Consider the following 14,569-nt stretch of genomic DNA (forward strand, 5'->3'; position numbering starts at 1 on the left):
ATGGTTCTGCCAGTTTTTCCTTGTGCAAAAATTCTGTCGGGGAACAGAACCCTAGTACGTCTTGCTCTTCCATCTTCGTGACATCTCTCTCCATGATAATTTGTGATACCTGATTTGGTTGTATTCTGATATCAACAGTTGATAGGTTATTTTAATTTTTAGAGCATATTTACAGGAGTTCAATTAGAAGCACACTAGTAGAATTTCACTGGTCTGATCTACAATGCGTGGTGATCTCCAAAAACAGAGATTGGAATAGAGCACGTGTTTTTGTTGTGGTTGTTTTTTTAAATGCAGTTTTATTGAGATAGGTTCATACACCATACAAACCATCTGAAGTATACAATCACTGGCTCACAGTATCATCACATAGTTGTGCACACAACCCCATGATCAATTTTAGAACATTTTCATTACTCCAGAAAAGAAATAAAAATAAAAAAAAGAAAACCCAAATCCTCCCATACCCTATTATTGACCCATAGTATTGCTGCAATCCATTTGTTACTGTTGATGAAAGAGTATTAAAATATTACTGTTAACTATAGTCCATAGTTTGCAATAGGTACATTTTTTCCTATATACCCCTCTATTATTAACTCCATGTAATAGTGTCGTACATTTGTTCTAGTTCATGAAAGAACTTTTTAATATTTGTACAGTTAATTAAGGACATTGTCCACCACAAGATTCACTGTTATACATTCCCATGTTTTAACCTCCAACTTTCCTTCTGGTGACATATGGTGACTCTAAACTTCCCCTTTTCACCACATTCACACACCATTCAACACTGTTAATTATCCTCACAATAATGGAGCACATGTTGTTTTAAGGGTTCTGAATAGTCCTCACTTTTTCTGGCATCTGATAATCCCTAAGGAATCAACATTCTTCACTCACTGGAGAATGGCCAGTTAGTGCCAAGACCTTAGCTAAAGATGAGGACTAAGGCTAGAACCTCAAGGGGCCTATAGCTTGAAAAAAAGAAGGTAATGGAGGATGTAATAAGCCTATCTTAAGAAGGAAAAGGAAGGGATGAACAGTGGAAATACCTGTGATAAGAGAAAGATAATAATGGCAATAGTGAAGGAAAAAAAAATAATTGAGACTCAAAGTATGTTTTTATCTTATACAAGGACCCATGAGGAAAAGTGAATGTGCGGAATTTTCTACATCTAAGGGCAATGCTTCCCCCTATGTGTTGTTAATATTTTTCCATTAAATATTTTGAGTTTCCATTACAGAACTTGGTTCTTAGGCCCTTTGGACCTTAGTGTCCTCCTGGAGTGAAGGCTGAGTTTTCTTTTATATTTTATGCAGCTTGCATTATTATGTCTGCCTGAGACTGAGTGGACATCTCCTAGATATGGACACTCTGGAGCCAATTTCAAGACCCTTGTGTCTAGGTTCAAGGAGAATAAATTCATTATTACTGACTGAGCTTTCTCTATATACAAATCTGACCATGTCATGCCCATTTAAAACCATGGAGTAGCTCTCCAGTGACCGCTGGAAAAAAATTATGTAAGTCCCTTCAAGAAAGGGTGCCAATATGGAGGACTTGATTCTTGATGATGACTGTATAACTATAGAGCTTTTATCATGTGACTGTGTACTTGTGAAAACCTTGTGACTAACAATTCTTTACCCAGTATATGGGCAGATGAGTAATAAAATAAAGACAAAAATATATATAAATAATGGGCGGTGGAGGGGGATAAGGGATATGGGATGTTTTGGGTATTCTTTTTTCTTTTTTATTTATTTTCCTTTTTTTATTATTTTTTGGGGGAAGTAATGAAAATGTTCTAAAATTGATTGTGGAGATGAATGCACAACTATATGATGATACTGTGTGCCACAGTATAGATTGTATACTTTAGATGGATTATATGGGATGTGAATATATATCAATGAAATTGCATTAAAAAAAAATAAAAAGGGTGCCTGCTTATCTTTCCAGCTCTCATTTCTCTATTTCATGCCCATCTCTCCATTCTATGTCCCATGATACTCAACCCTTTGTGGTTCCACAGATATGCCCTGCTCTCTCTCACCGTTTGCGTCTGTACATATTATTGCCCTTTGGTCTATTATCTATTCCAATCTCTCCCTCTTCTCCATCAAAATGATTGCTACTCAGGTCTCAACTTAAACTCTAAAACATATTCCCTGACCTCCACCAAGACTGGCACTTATTCCACCACACGAAAATTGCCAATTTATTGATCTGTCACTTTCCTACTCTAACCTCTCTACAGAGCACAACTCCAGGGGCACCACTCACATGTTATAGAGCTATAAAAGGTAGACATCCTATCTTTGACTGTAAGCTCTATGAGACAGAGATTGTTTTGCTTACTATTGTAAAACAAGCATCCAGAAAAGTGCCTCAAACATAGTAGGTACATAATAAATAAATTATTGTTTTTATGCATCTGGCATTTATTTAGGGTACTTTGGAGTGCTTCAGTAAAAAGGGAGTAAAGAAAAGCTCCAAGCTTTCAAATATAAATAAGAAAAGGTTGAGTGCTGTGAATTGGTTTGTCAGGATAATAATTTGTTCTAGGTTAAAAGAGAAGGAGATGCTTTTCCTGAACAGTATTTCAGGACAACCCAATATCTGATGAGAGCAAATACTTCTTTTGTAGAAGAATCACAGTTAACAAAAGTAGAGGAAATAAGAGAACTAGGATAGCACCATTCTGAAAGCTCTAATGAAAAAAACAGATCTAGGCCATGATCGGTAATGGCTGCTAAAACTTTTAAATAAAGTTGATCAATATTAAGATCAATAAGAGGAGAACAACCAAATAGCATGTGCCCCCCGATGGTATATAGTAGGAAGAAAGAACATCACCTATAAAGTATTCTTTTCAAGGGGGAAAAAAAAACAAACATGAATCTAATCAAACCTCTAAATGTAACTATCAGGTTTTAGGAAATCTGGTGGATAGAGAAGTAAACTGAACAAGAAAGGAGTTAATCAGTCAAAACCAGAATGTAGGAAATTCTGTAGGACAAATAACCCAATTCCTTAAATAGAAAATTATCCTGAAAAAAAAAGAGGAGGAGGACTGTTACAGATTAAGAGATTTAAAATAAACACTATACTAACTGAATTCAGTGAAGAGACTTGTCTGAATCCTGAGTCAAACACACCAATCACAAAAAGAAATTTTCAAGTTGGGGTGGGGGGGAGACATAAGTATTAGAGGATATCAAAAAAATATTAATTTTTTTAGTATAGTAAAGATATTATAGTTATGAAAAAAATCCTTCTCTTTTAGAGGTATATACTAAAATACTTTCAGATGAAATATGTCTGAGATTTGCTTTAAAATACTCCAGCAGAAACAAAATAGCAAAAACAAAAACACAAAAAGTCAGAGGGAAGAGATAAAACAAGAACAGTAGAAAGTTAATTGTTGAAATTGGGTGATAGGTACATGGGGTTCATTATACTATTTTCTCTCTCACTGTACTCTTTGAAACCTTCCATAATAAAAATGTAAAAATAGATAAATAAAAGAGTAAAAACAGAGGAGGAAGCAGAAGCCTCCACAGGTGAGTCATAGTAATTAGTTCCAAAGCTGTAACCATGAGAAAGTGTCCTAGGAAAGAACCAATGAAACCAATAGCAAAAACTTTCACTTTCACACAAGCAAGGCTTAGACAATGGGCCACAATGCTGAATACAGGGAAAGGTCCTGGCAGAAGCATTAACATGCATGTCCCCGTGGTTCTGGATAACCCCAAGAATATTACAGATTGAGAATATTCAAAATAGAATGTAGCATTATTTGAATGCTATAACAGCTTACTGTGGTATCAAGTTTATAATGAAAGGGGACAAAGATGGGAAAGGACTATGAAAGATACTGTAATGCTCAAGGGATCTAGGCTACCATAAGTTTTGGCAAAAGCTGTACATATGAAATGAACTTGTGATGAAGTCATCCACTTCCATGACACTACTGTATGTCAAAAAGCAACCAAAATATCCTCAGATTCTAGAAACCTGACTGTTTTTCGTTTTGTTTTCTATGTCAGAACCAAGACCACAGAAGAGTTGCGGGTGCCTGGAATCAATCTAAAATCCCTCTTTGGTTTAGATGATGGTTACTCAATCAACAAACAAATGAACACATTCCTATATGCCCAGTTGATTAAGCCTACTATTCCTCAGACATATGACCCTGACAGACTGAACAATGATTATTTTAAATGATTCTGTCACTACCTTTTTTGACCAGGGACCACTTTGTCCCTAGATGTCACTTTCTTTATAAAAGCATCCCCATGAGCATTGTCATCTCATAGTGAAGCAAACAACATTGGGAACAGATATCATTCAGTAACAAATGTATACAAAGGATCTTTAAGGCTGAAAATCCCAGCTCTGATTGACTAAATCTCCTAATGCAGGAGACCCCTAACACTCAGGCTCCTTTCAGAGCTAGACTCAGGCTTACCTTAAAGTAAGATATTTTAACAAAAGTTTACAGGAAATGGAAATTAGATAATTTTTTTTTCTTTTCAGATCCTCTAAAATAGATTCCCAACTACTTTCCACATTGGTCTCCACAGAACCTAAGTAAGGGCAAGAGACAGTTTTACCTCCTGTGGATTTACTGCAGTTAAGACAGAAACCTCATATGACTGCCTCCCTGACTGCATGGTCACCAAGTGATGTGTCACATCAGGCACTGAAGACAGGGGACGAGGGGATCCTTCTGCAAGCACCTCTGTGAAACAACAGAACAATGAATGAAAAATGAATCCATAGATCTACCTGCTTCATCAAGCCTCTCATTAAGAACTCTAAAAATTACTCCCTGAAAAATTGAATTCCATATTCCTTTTTTGATGTCTTCCAAATTAATTTCTGTCCGATAATCATTATCAGTGATGCAGAGCGTTAAAAAAGTGGCAAGGGAGAAAGGGAGGTAGAAAATGCAAGAAATCTTGATAGAAGAGTTGACCAATTTTTTACATACCAATTTAAGAGTAATATGGCTTTAGCATTGTTACCTAGATTAAAATTGCATATGAAACAGGGCAAAAGCTGCCCAGGCAGGCAGATCAGGGAACCAGAGCCAACCCTTAAAACATTCACCAAGGATATAAATATTGCAATATAAGCAGAGTAAGAAGCTAAGTTAAATCTGGCTCCAAAGTTCCTACTCAGTGACCCTTCCTCCCTTGAGACTTTCTTCTTCAGGGCTGGTAAACTAGCTCCAGGCAATTTCCACGGCTCATGCTTTAATTATCCACTAGTTATCAGAAACAGAGGAGGCTCATTGTGGCAGCACACACTGGGCCTTGTAGGCTCTATGGAGAAGTTACACAAACGTTTTCACTTAGTAGGACAAGGGTAAGAAAAACATAGGATCTTAGACTTATCATATGTTTGTTAGTAGGATCACCAAAAAAATCTTAAAACAATATACTACGTAACACTTATCCCTTGAAAAAATTCAAAGTTTCTTCTAGGGGCTTTTTTGTTCATACTGATCATCCAAACTATACCATATAATTTGTTTGCTTATATACTATTTACTTAATGTTGCTTCCCATATATAAGTTGTCTTCTCAACCAGATTTTGAAGTCCCTTTCTTCTACTTTTATATTTCCCATGGTACCAGGTACATGGTAGGCACTGAATACATACATGCTGACCTCACCTGTTAAATTTTTCAGAAAAGAGGGCCTGACCTATATAACTTGGGTGCAATTTCTATACCAGTGAAGAACAACTGTTTCCTAGAGAACCCTTTCTTTCCTCCAGAAGATATGGCTTTCAAAGGATTTAAGAAATTGCTTTATATCATCTCTGTAAAACCTGGTCATTTTCTGTTTAAATGTTTTAAAAGTTAAATTCTTCCATAACTGCAATAGGAAAGATAAAAATAATTGGTCGAGGATGTTAGAATTATGGATAATTAAAAATTTTTAATTTTTTTCTTTTGTTACATCATTTCAATGACAATTTTTTTTTAATGATTCACCTTATCCATCCCAGAGATAAAGAACACAAATGCCACTCAAATGCCACAGCTACTCGCAAGAAATGAAACTAATTAAATCTACTGTTTTGGAAACACCCACTCATTGGCCCTAGTTGCAGACCATTATTCCTAAATAAAGGCAAGTCGAAAGTCTTACCATCAACTCCCAGGACAGAATTGGTATTTGGTAGATTCAAGGATTCTCCACCAAGGCTGGGCTGGGAATTCATAGACACGAGGTTTTTACTGGGTACTGAAGCCTCTTCAAGCAAACTACTGCCCATTAGTGGCTCAGCTGCACAGAGAATAGGATGTGAGAGACATACAGCAGTCAACCTCTTTCAAGGCTGTGCCTGGTCCTTGTTTTCCTTCGCAAGGAAGCTGGCCTTCTATAGAACTAGAAGTTAACCTCCTGTATCTTGGATGATACCTCCTATTTCACCTCCTTTGGAGAAAAAAGAATAAAACTAGAGGGGAAGGGTTGAGCCTTAGGGTAAATATTTTTGCCTGTGATCAGCACCTGAAGAAAAAGCATATGAAATAGGATGGGTGGATCCTCAGAAAGGAGTATTTGGAATGAAATAATTAATTAAGGAAAGACATGGAAAAGGAAAAAGAATTAAAAAGTTATCAAATTTAAGTTAGGGAAAATCATGATTGAGAAGTAAAAAAATGCTTAAACTTTAGTTATATAGAAATCTTTATCACAGTAATACTCAAATGCTAATTAACAGATTAGCACTCAATTAATTACCATCAGCTACTCACTAGGGGGAACTTTTAAAACTACAGATTCTGAGATCTTACTTCCAAATAATCTCACTTATTAGATTGTTTTGTTTTGTTTGGGGGGAGGGGAATGAGCAACAGGAATATATATGTTTAAAAGCTTGTAAGTGATTCTACTGTTTTCAGAACCACCAAATGAGACCAGGTCTCTCTATCCTAAATAGAACCAGAAAATTACCAAATAACCACACAGGCCAGTTAATTGGCTCTTTGAACCTAGAAGACAGAGCCCTCCACTATGCCCGCTCTTCTCACCAGTCTGCTCCTGCTCTTGACTCCCAGCTGCTCCTAGCTGCAAGTGATGCTTTCTCATGTGCACATTCCTGCTCCCACTCTGAGAGAAGGTCTTCCCACAGACTTGGCACTGATGAGGCTTCTCTCCTGAAACAGGGATCATGTTAAGACAGGGGAGCCAAAAAGATGAGGCACATTCCTGACAGCAAGAGAATGTACTCAAGACCTAGACGGAGAGGCCTAGAGAATGTTAACTAAATACAAGACGGTGCTCCTTCTCCCATTCCCCACCTTCCCCCAGTTCCTCAATCTTCAGTACATGGTAGAAGGCAGGAAGAATATTCCAGGAAGGGCCTAGCACATTCTTTCCTCTCAGTTTCCAACCCTTTCCAGACCCACTGCATTGTTGCCTTCACAAAACAACCTCTTTGGTATAGGATCGTACCAGCCACACAGAATATTAATTTACTTTTCTTTTCAAATACAGTATTCCATGGCCCTCTAGTACAAGTACCTTCCTCATGGATTCCAATCCTCAGTACATAATATCCTCTTACAGGTATAGGAAATACCTATCACCATTCTCAGAATCTTCAACATCCATACTGGTGGTTTTTCTAACACAACGATTTCAAGTGTCCTCTATGTCCTCAAGCCCAAAATTCTCAATCTCCATTCTACCTATACAGATACTTAGAGCGGAGGTCAAAATGCATGCCCAAGGGCCTGACGTAGCATAAGTAAGTGAAATGACCAGATGCGGGCTGTAGTAACTTGGAGTACCCTCCCCAAAAAGGGGGAGCTTTATTCAGTTCTAGCCAGTTGCTGGCATGTGTGAATTTAGGCCTAGCAATGCCAGATGCCCTGATTTTTGTGATTTTTTTTTTAAAGAGAAAATAGCAAAGAGGAGATTTAAGTGGAATCTAATTTGTAAATATTGGGAACCAAGTCACAATTAATAGAAACACTGTGTAACAATCTTCATGCTGAATGGAATGCAAAATACTACAACCCCTGTGGCAGGGAATCTGGCAATATCTAGAAAAATTACAGATGCATTTGCTCTTTTATCAATAGCAAAATGTGAAATAATCTATGCACAAGATTGTTCACTATAGCAGTACTTAAAATTAGCTAAAGACTGAAAACAACCCAAACATTCGTCACAGAAGACTGAATGAATAAAACTGAAATATAAATGTGGGATACCATGCAGCTATAAAGAGGAATGAGGAAAATTTCAATTATGCTGATATGGAATGATTCCAAGCTATATTGTTAGGTTTTAAAAAAAAGCATAGACATTTATGCTACTTTTATGTAAGAAAGAAAGGGAATCACACCTACTAGGATGAAAGGGGTGGGGCCCAGCTCTACTATCTGCCTTTCATTCAGAACTTACACCAGTCAAGAATTATAGGCTAATCTTTGCATCAGGCAGAGAGCGCCCCTGCACGGCCTGGCAGCCCGGGGCTTCCCTTGAGGGACAACGCACACTTGTGACGCAGCACAGCCTTCCCTCAGCAGAGGTCCTGGAAGATCACAGCTGAGAAGGGGGCCTGCTCATAAAACCCAGGGATCAATGCCAGTGGTTTGTGGGTCAACGACAGAAAACCTGGGGCAAAACAGAAATGAAGGCTTAGACTCTTGGAACAGCCTTGAATCTCCGGGAACACCTAGGAGGTTTGAATATTAAAGCTGCCCTGCCTGCCTAACCACCCAGACACACGCCCCACATTCAGGGCGGACAGCTCCAACAACAAACCCAAAGTGAATTCACCAACTGAACCCCACAAAAATCATTTCTCCACGCACCACAGAGACAGAGTTGGGGAGAACTGACTTGAGGGGTATAGGTAATTCGCAGATGCCATCTGCTGGTTAGCTGGAGAAAGTGTACACCACCAACTTGTATTTCTGAAAAATTAGATTGGTATTTTTTTTTTTTTTTACAACTTGAAAGAACCCTTTAAGCAAAGCAAATGCCAAGAGGCCAAAAACAACAGAAAATCTTAATGCATATGATAAAACCAGACGATATGGAGAACCCGATCCCAAACACCCAAATCAAAATATCAGAAGAGACACAGTACTTGGCACAATTAATCAAACAATTACAATTGAGGAACAAAAACATGGCACAGGATATAAAAGACATGAAGAAGACCATGGAGCAGGATAAAAGGGACATAAAGAAGACCCTAGAAGAGCATAAAGAAGAAATTGCAAGATTTAATAAAAAAATAGAAGATCTTATGGAAATAAAAGAAATTTTTGGCCAAATTAAAAAGACTCTGGATACTCATAATACAAGGTTAGAGGAAGCTGAACAACAACTCAGTGTCCTAGAGGTCCACAGAACAGAAAATGAAAGAACAAAAGAAAGAATGGAGAAAAAAGTTGCAAAAATCGAAAAGGATCTCAGGGATATGATAGATAAAATAAAACGTCCAAACTTAAGACTCATTGGTGTCCCAGAAGGGGAAGAGAAGGGTAAAGGTCTAGAAAGACTATTCAAAGAAATTGTTGGGGAAAACTTCCCAAACCTTCTACACAACATAAATATACAAAGCATAAATGCCCAGTGAACTCCAAATAGAATAAATCCAAATAAACCCACTCCAAGACATATTCTGATCAGACTGTCAAATACTGAAGAGAAGGAGCAAGTTCTGAAAGCAGCAAGAGAAAAGCAATTCACCACATACAAAGGAAACAACATAAGACTAAGTTGTGACTACTCAGCGGCCACCATGGAGGTGAGAAGGCAGTGGCATGACATATTTAAAACTCTGAGAGAGAAAAGTTTCCATCCAAAAATACTTTATTCAGCAAAACTCTCCAAATTTGAGGGACAGCTTAAATTTTTCACAGACAAACAAATGCTGAGAGACTTTGCCAATAAAAGACCTGCCCTACTTCAGATACTAAAGGGAGCCCTACCCACAGAGAAACAAAGAAAGGAGAAAGAGATAAAGAGAATTTTAACAGACATCTATAGAACCTTACATCCCAAATTACCAGGACACTCACTTTTCTCTAGTGATCACGGATCTTTCTCCAGAATGGACCATATGCTGGGACATAAAACAAGCCTCAATAAATTAAAAAAAAAAAAACAAAAAAAAAAAACAATTGAACATATTCAAAGCACAATCTCTGACCACAATGGAATACAAATAGAAGTCAATAATTTTTGAATTGTAACTCCACTATTTACTTCCTACATGATATAAAATACACAAACTCTTAATGACAAATCAGTGCTTTTGAACTCAATGTAAAATATGTAATTTTTGACAAGAACTATATAAAGGTCAGAGAATGCAGGAGTATAGGTACATACTTTATGTGTCCTATTGAAATCAAGTTGGTATCAAAGAAAAACAAGATTGTTATGGATTTAAGAGTTTAATTTTGAGCCCCATAGTAAACACAAAGAAATTATCAGAGAATATGACCATAGAGATGAAAAGTAGAGTATGGATTAAGAGAAATGGGGGAAGGGGCAATGGGGAGTTAAGAAATGAGTGTAGGGTTGCTGTTTGAAGTGAAGGGAAATTTCTAGTAATGGATGGTGGGAAGGTGATAGCATTACAACATTCTAAATGTGATTAATCCCACTAATGGAATGCTAGGGAGGGGGTGGAATGGGAAGATTTAGGCTGTATATATGTTTCCACAATTGAGAAAAAAAAAAAAAATACAGTCTAAATAGATGACAACTGAATGCCAAGGATGACCCTGGATGTGATCTGAGCATGGAGGACAGGAGGCTCAAAGGGACATAAGGAAAAGGAAATATAGAATGTAAGCATTGTATCATTGTTGAATCTCTTGTACTTCTTAGCTGCGCTTAATGGGATTGCATAAAAGAATGTTCTTGCTCATGGGAAGTGTATATGTGAATTGTAGTGTTTGTTCAAGGATGTGTGCAGCTAGCTGTCATACATTCAGAAGACAGAGCAATAGATGACGGACGATAGATAGGGAGAGAGGGAGGGAAAGAAATAGCAGTGTGACAACATGTTAAAATTAGTGGATCGGGGTATCGGCAGGGGGAGTCAGGGAATGCTGGAGTTCTGTGTATGGGGTTTGTATTGTTTTTGCAACTGTTCCTATAACTTTGAATTTATTTCAAAATAAAACGTAAAAAAAAAAAAAAAAAAACCCAAACCAAAAAAACAAACAAACAAACCCCAAAAGCAGCTGCAGATCCAGCATCTAGAGCCCTGTAGTCAAGCGCAGTGGGGAATGCCTTCCACGCCCCGGGCACCCGCCTCAGTATCTGGCATGGACGATAGCCCTTAGCACAACTGCACCTAATTGTCCCAGAGCTAGGAAGGTAGACGACCACAGAAGGGGGAAATTACCGTGCCCCGTACAGCCATATTCTCAGACGGCTCAGAGCTTCCCTTGGGGATTATGCTTCCCTGTGACGTTGCGCAGTCTTCCCTCTGCGAGGCCCACAGAGGGCATGGCTTAGTGGTGGGGTCCCGTGCAGAAGTCCCAAGGGCCCTACACCAATCCCAGGGACTTGTTGGCCCACAGCAGACAGAGACTGTGGGAATCTGAGGCGAAGGGTTGGGCTTGTGCAACAGTTTTAAGTTTCCAGGAACGGGTGGGAGATTTGAGTATTAAGCCACCTTCCCTCCCTAATTGCACAGTGCACAACCCCCACCTTCAGGGCTGGCTACACCAACTACACACAGAAATTTGGTGCACTGATTGGACCTCCACAAGATTCGGACCCCCACTCGCCGCACAGACAAAGTTGGGGACAACTGGCTTGAGGGTAATAGGTGAATCGGGGCGCCATCTGCTGATAAGACAGAGAAAGTGCACTCCACCAAGCTATAGCTCTGACAGATTATAGATAATTGTTCAAATAAGCCTGCATATCCTAAAAGAACCCTGTCAAGATAAGCAAATGCCAAGAGGCCAAAAACAACAGAAAATTTGAAAGCATATGAAGAAACCAGAACATATGTATAACCCAAACCCAAACTCCCAAATCAAATAATCAGAGGAGACACAGTACTTGGAGCAATTAATCAAAGAAGTAATCACAAACAACAACATCATGGCACAGGATATAAAGGACATAAAGAAGACCCTAGAAGAGCATAAAGAAAAATTTGCAAGAGTAAATAAAAAAATTAATAATCTTATGGAAATAAAAGAAACTGCTGATCAAATTAAAGATTCTAGATACACACAGTACTAGATTAGAGGAAGCTGAGGAAAGAATGACTGGACTCGAAGGGTGCAGAATGGAAAGTTAAAGTATAAAAGAAGGAATGGAGAAAAAAATCAAAAAAATAAAAATGGATCGCAGGGAGATGATGGACAACATACAGCACACAAATATAAGAATCATTGGTGTTCCAGAAGCGGAAGAAAACAGTAAAGGTCTAGGAAGAGTATTCAAAGAAATTGTTGGGGAAAACTTCTCAACCCTTCTAAACAACATAAATACACAAATCATAGACGCCCAACGAACTCCAAACAGAATACATCTAAATAAACCCACTCCAAGACACATTCTAATCAGATTGTCAAATGCTGAAGAGAAGGAGCAAGTTCTTCAAGGAGCAAGAGAAGCAATTCACCACATACAAGGGAAACAACATAAGACTAAGCAGTGACTACTTAGCAACCACCATGGAGGTGAGAAGGCAGTGGTACAGCATATTTAAAATTCTGAAAGAGAAAAACTGCCAACCAAGAATTCTTTATCCAGCAAAGCTCTCCTTCATATTTGAGGGAGAGCTTGAAATCTTCACAGACAAACAAATGCTGAGAGAATTTGCTAACAAGAGACCTGCCCTACTGGAGATACTAAAAGGAACCCTACCGGCAAGGAAACAAAGAAAAGAGAGAGACAGAGAGAGAAAGAGAGAGAGAGATGGAGAAGAGTTCAGAACTAACGAGATGAAGTAAGGGTACATTAAAACAAATAAAGAGAGGGGAAAAATATATCTCACAAACATAAACCAAAGGATAGGATGCTGATTCAAGAAATCCTTCACAGTAATGACACTGAATGTGAATGGATTAAATTCCCCAATTAAAAGATATAGATTGGCAGAATGGATTAAAAACTATGAAACATCAATATGTTGCTTACAAGAGACTCAGATACTGGAACACAAAGAAATTGAAAGTGAAAGGATGGAAAAAATATTCTATGCAAGCTGCAGCCAAAAGAAAGCTGAAGTAGCCATATTAATCTCAGATGAAACAGACTTTAAATGTAAGCATGTTATAAGAGACAAAGGACACTATATACTAATAAAATGGGCAATTCAACAAGAAATAACAATCATAAATGTCTATGCACCTAATCAAGATGCCCCAAAATAAATGAGACAAACATTGGCAAAACTGAAAGAAGCAGTTTCCACAATAATTGTGGGAGACTTGAATACATCACTCTCTCCTAAAGATAGATCAACTAGACAGAGGACCAATACGGAAACTGAAAACCTAAACAATCTGATAAATGAATTTGAATTAACAGACATATATAGAACATTATACCCCAAATCACCAGGATACACATTCTTCTCTAGTGCTCCTGGAACTTTCTCCAGAATAGATCATATGCTGGGACATAAAACAAGCCTCAATAAATTTAAAAAGATTGAAATTATTCAAAGCACATTCTCTGACCACATGGGAATACAATTAGAAGCCAATAGCCAAAAAAAAAAAAAAAAAAAGAAGTCAATAGCCAACAGAATCTGAGAAAATTCACAAATATCTGGAGGTTAAACAACACACTCCTAAACAATCAGTGGATTAAAGAAGAAATAGCAAGAGAAACTGCTAAATATATATAGACAAATGAAAATGAGAAAACAACATATCAAAACTTACGGGATGCAGCAAAGGCGGTATTGAGGGGGAAATTTATAGCTCTAAATGGATACATTAAAAAGGAAGAAAGAGCTCTAATCAAAGAACTAATGGAACAACTGAAGAAGCTAGAAAATGAACAGCAAACTAATCCTAAACCAAGTAGAAGAAAAGAAATAACAAGGATTAAAGCAGAAATAAATGACATAGAGAACAAAAAACAATAGAGAGAATAAACAACACCAAAAGTTGGTTCTCTGAGAAGATCAACAAAATTGACAAGCCCCTGGCTAGACTGACAAAATCAAAAAGATAGAAGACCCAAATAAACAAAATAATAAATGAGAGAGGCAATGTTACTGCAGATCCTGAAGAAATTTAAAAAATTATAAGAGTATACTATGAACAACTGTATGCCAACAAACTGGAAAATGCAGAGGAAATTGATAATTTCCTGGAAACATATGTACAACCTAGACTGACCAGAGAAGAAAGAAAAGACCTCAGTCAACCAATCACAAGCAAAGAGATCCAGTCAGTCATCAAAAAGCTTCCCACAAATAAATGCCCAGGGACAGATGGCTTCACAGGGGAATTCTACCAAACTTTCCAAAAAGAACTAACATCAATCTTTTTTTTTTTATTGAGATATATTCACATACCATGCAGT

At 37.7% G+C, this 14,569-nt stretch overlaps 2 protein-coding genes across 8 annotated transcripts in view; one reads left to right on the forward strand and one right to left on the reverse strand.

Annotated features, from left to right (window-relative positions):
* The window catches only part of FAM161B (FAM161 centrosomal protein B), a 31,139-nt gene extending 25,171 nt beyond the window's left edge, over window positions 1-5,968 (forward strand). For 2 of the 3 annotated variants that reach the window (XR_005216287.1, XM_037832316.1), the window contains one exon: window positions 4,547-5,968. Coding sequence is in view for 2 of the 3 variants with exons in the window: in XM_037832316.1 (XP_037688244.1) it covers window positions 4,547-4,604 (58 nt within the window). In the remaining variant the exon portion in view is untranslated. Of the gene's footprint in view, window positions 1-4,056 lie in introns of all 3 variants that reach the window. The other variant, XM_037832314.1, reaches the window with a different exon arrangement.
* The window catches only part of ZNF410 (zinc finger protein 410), a 64,656-nt gene that overhangs the window by 4,384 nt on the left and 45,703 nt on the right, over window positions 1-14,569 (reverse strand). For 3 of the 5 annotated variants that reach the window (XM_037832322.1, XM_037832318.1, XM_037832317.1), the window contains exons 9-11: window positions 7,060-7,185; window positions 6,173-6,310; window positions 4,624-4,751 (exon numbers count right to left, since the gene is read on the reverse strand). In XM_037832322.1, the coding sequence (XP_037688250.1) occupies window positions 4,624-4,751; window positions 6,173-6,310; window positions 7,060-7,185 (392 nt within the window). The remainder of the gene's footprint in view (window positions 1-4,623; window positions 4,752-6,172; window positions 6,311-7,059; window positions 7,186-14,569) is intronic. The other 2 variants (XM_037832321.1, XM_037832319.1) reach the window with 1 other exon arrangement.

This window comes from Choloepus didactylus, chromosome 4 (assembly GCF_015220235.1).
Source record: "Choloepus didactylus isolate mChoDid1 chromosome 4, mChoDid1.pri, whole genome shotgun sequence".
Lineage (NCBI taxonomy): Eukaryota > Metazoa > Chordata > Mammalia > Pilosa > Megalonychidae > Choloepus > Choloepus didactylus.